Source organism: Nicrophorus vespilloides, unplaced genomic scaffold (genome assembly GCF_001412225.1).
Source record: "Nicrophorus vespilloides isolate i.1.1-1 unplaced genomic scaffold, Nicve_v1.0, whole genome shotgun sequence".
In the NCBI taxonomy this organism is placed as follows: Eukaryota; Metazoa; Arthropoda; class Insecta; order Coleoptera; family Silphidae; genus Nicrophorus; species Nicrophorus vespilloides.
In genome coordinates, this window is record NW_017095914.1 from 20682 (window position 1) to 24358 (window position 3677).

Here is a 3677-nt window from a genome sequence, read left to right on the forward strand (position 1 = left end):
TTTTGTGATTTCCAATGAAATTATTGTCAGAGTTTTTAGAAGACTTTACAAAATTTTAAATTTAAATGAAAAATTTTCGAGTTTTCAGTGGAAATCAAAATTTGTTATTGTTTTTTATGATTTTTTTTTTCAATTAATGAAAAAATTATGAATTTTTTTCAATTTTTTCATCTAAACTTTTATTATTTTTACTAATTAATGATTATTTTGTGATTTCCAATGAAATTATTGTCAGAGTTTTTAGAAGACTTTACAAAATTTTAAATTTAAATGAAAAATTTTCGAATAATTTCATTGGAAATCACAAAATAATCATTAATTAGTAAAAATAATAAAAGTTTAGATGAAAAATTTGGAAAAAAAATCTTAACAATACAAAAGAATTTCTTTTTCAATTATAAATTTTAAGATTTAATCTAATTAGAAGTAAAGAAAATGTAGAATTATAATCAATTTCGCTAAAATCCTTCTAAAAGTTAAAGTAAAAATTGAAACTTGTTGAAAATACAATAAACTTTTGATCATTTTTCTTGCTCTAATTTTTGGTAAAAAAAAATCTAAATTGAATTTAATTTGCGTTTTTTTTTGTTGGTTGGTGCGACTCACCGTACATGCTGTATCTCCTGTAAATAAATTTCTGCAATCCTTTTGATAGCGTGCAAGGATTAACGTGAGTAAATTCTGTTTAAATTGAAGGAATTGAAGCGAGAGCTCTTTGCCGCCGGCGATCTTACCTTCCGGTTCCGCGCTCGTTGATATCAGGACAGTGTAATCCTGGGAGCCCATGTCGTTGTAAGCCGTCAAGATGAACTGCGTCTCCGTGTCCTGCTTGTTGATCGCGGCTATCCTCAAATTTGCCACGTAGTGTCCACGACCCTAATCGCAACAACAACAACAGAAAACCATTAGAATCTAACTCTCAAAGAATAGATCTGCAGAAGTAGTACCAAGTCTTGGGCAGATTCCGCCTCGATCCTTCCGGTGTTGTCGATGGTTCCTTCGCGGATCTTCTGGCCACGGATTTCCCATTCGATCTGCGGTTTGGGATTCGCGTCGATTTCGATCGAGATCATACCTGGTTTTCCCAGCTCAAAGCCGAACTTGTCGATTGGGTTTGTCAATGGGATCGGAGCGTCTGCAGAGAAAGAAGAAACACGTTAAATTTTGGGAATTTTCGCAGAGATGAGTTTGATAATTACATTTTACGTCCAGTTGGCGGGAGGCGATGCTCTCCTCCGGAAGGGCCGGATGCGACGCGACGCACTTGAGTAGTTTTCCGTTGTCGCTGGGCTGCAAAGTCCTTGTCAGATTCTGAACCTTGGAGTGAAGATCCTCTTTGGCAAAGTCGATGATCGTGGGCATGCTGAGGCCATCTCCAACGATAGGCTCATCATCTACAAAACAATATTTGTAATTTCAGGATATAATTGATATAGTCAAGAATATAGTCAGGATATAGTTAGGATAAATTTTACCTAAATACCAGCTGATGTTAGCAACTGGTCTTCCATCTCGCACAACGCAGCTGGCTTGAAGCACGTCGTGTATCTTGTAGACCCTCAAGGAATCCGTGCCTCTGCTCAAATCCAATTCCGGAGATTTAGGAGCTTCTAAACATCGATACAAATTATAAACCTAAAAAAAAAACTTATCCAAAAAACTTACTCGCTACAGTCAATTGAACGCTGTCTATGGCTTCCTGCGATTCCGTCTCCAAACCTAGGTAGCATTTGATCTTGCCGTTGTCCTCCTCGGTGACTTGCTCTATGGTGAACCCGCACTGTCCGGCGCTCAGTCCGGCCCCGTAATACGTGACCTGTACATAATAATTAAGGTAATCAGGGTTCAACGCGATGTAATCTTGATGACTTACTCTGTTGCGTGTTTGGGAGAGTTTGGTGTTCAGATTGAAGGAACGCGAGCCGGGTAATTCCACGCGACAATACTGCAACGGAACGCCGACCCTGCACAGGAAGGACACGTTCCTTCCGGGAAGGACCACCGCCTCCTTCGGACTTACGTCCACCATAATCGAAAGACATCCTGAAACACAAATAAAAATATTAGACTTGAATTTCTTAATTAATTTGTAAAGTTACATCTGTCATCAGATATAAAATGTCATTTAGTTTGTAAACCTCAAGAAAATAATTCCCTACTATAGTTGGTATTAGTTATTTTTAATTGTCATCGAACTGTCAGGATAATCAAAGAGTTTCAAAATGAAGATGTTAATTATTGAAAAACTTAACAAACAAAAATGATCCGAAGTATAAATCTGCATAGACAATGCAATCTTCTAGTAATTGTTTCAGTTTGAAGTTGGTATTAGTTATTTTTAATTGTCATCGAACTGTCAGATATAATCAAAGCGTCTCAAAATGAAGATGGATGTTAACAAATTATTGAAAAACTTAACAAACAAAAATGTTACTAATTGTGTTTCTTAAACAATCAAAATAAATTGATAATTACTCATAGATGAAAAGAATAATTAGTAAATCTTTGTATTAATTTTAGAAATTTTATATTTTATTCAAGTGAATCTACGATGTATCAACATTCGTATAACTTGGACAAAAAAAAATCCCCTAACATTAGGAACTAACATAAATTTGTTGAAGTTGGTACAAAGTTCTGTCATTAATTATGGAATTGTAGTAGTCTTACAAATGTGTCAGTTTTATAGAATACAAATTTCAAGAAACTTATATTAATTAATATACAAGCCAAAGATTGAGTGAGTAATTTTTAATTAATAGAAGTTAATTTTTGCTTATTTAAAAAAAAACAATCGTTAAATGTTGAAGATTATCAAGTTTTTTTATAGATTAATTCTTTGACAAGCGAATGCTTCGATCCGAAGTATTTGAAGTTGGTATTAGTTATTTTTAATTGTCATCGAACTGTCAGATATAATCAAAGCGTCTCAAAATGAAGATGGATGTTAACACATTATTGAAAAACTTAACAAACAAAAATCTTACTAATTGTGTTTCTTAAACAATTAAAAGAATTAGATAATTACTCATAGATGAGAAGAATAATTAGTAAATCTTTGTATTAATTTTATAAATTTTATATTTTATTCAAGTGAATCAACATTCAACTTGGACAAAAAAAAATCCCCTAACATTAGGAACTAACATAAATTTATTGAAGTTGGTACAAAGTGCTGTCATTAATTATGGAATTGTAGTAGTCTTACAAATGTGTCAGTTTTATAGAATACAAATTTCAAGAAGATTATATTAATTAATATACAACCCAAAGATTGTGTGAGTAATTTTTAATTAATAGATGTTAATTTTTGCTTATTTAAAAAAAACAATCGTTAAATGTTGAAGATTATCAAGTTTTTATAGATTAATTCTTTGACAAGCTGTCATAAGATTTAAAATGTCATTTAGTTTGTAAACCTCAAGAAAATAATTCCCTACTAAAGTTGGTATTAGTTATTTTTAATTGTCATCGAACTGTCAGGATAATCAAAGCGTCTCAAAATGAAGATGGATGTTAACAAATTATTGAAAAACTTAACAAACAGAAATTTTATTCAACTGAATCTACGATGTATCAACATTCGTATAACTTGGACAAAAAAAAATCCCCTACCATTAGGAACTAACATAAATTTGTTGAAGTTGGTACAAAGTGCTGTCATTAATTATGGAATT

The 3677-nt window shown here is 32.4% G+C and overlaps 1 protein-coding gene across 3 annotated transcripts in view; it reads right to left on the bottom strand.

The window, feature by feature from the left end:
- Window positions 1-2039, bottom strand: part of LOC108568682 (fasciclin-3) — an 8094-nt gene extending 6055 nt beyond the window's left edge. For 2 of the 3 annotated variants that reach the window (XM_017929895.1, XM_017929915.1), the window contains exons 1-7: window positions 1874-2039; window positions 1666-1816; window positions 1476-1610; window positions 1200-1394; window positions 948-1135; window positions 735-876; window positions 607-645 (exon numbers count right to left, since the gene is read on the bottom strand). In XM_017929895.1, coding sequence (XP_017785384.1) covers window positions 607-645; window positions 735-876; window positions 948-1135; window positions 1200-1394; window positions 1476-1610; window positions 1666-1816; window positions 1874-2029 — 1006 coding nt within the window. In that variant the 5' untranslated portion in view covers window positions 2030-2039. The remainder of the gene's footprint in view (window positions 1-606; window positions 646-734; window positions 877-947; window positions 1136-1199; window positions 1395-1475; window positions 1611-1665; window positions 1817-1873) is intronic. The other variant, XM_017929904.1, reaches the window with a different exon arrangement.
- Between the last annotated feature and the right edge of the window lie 1638 nt (window positions 2040-3677).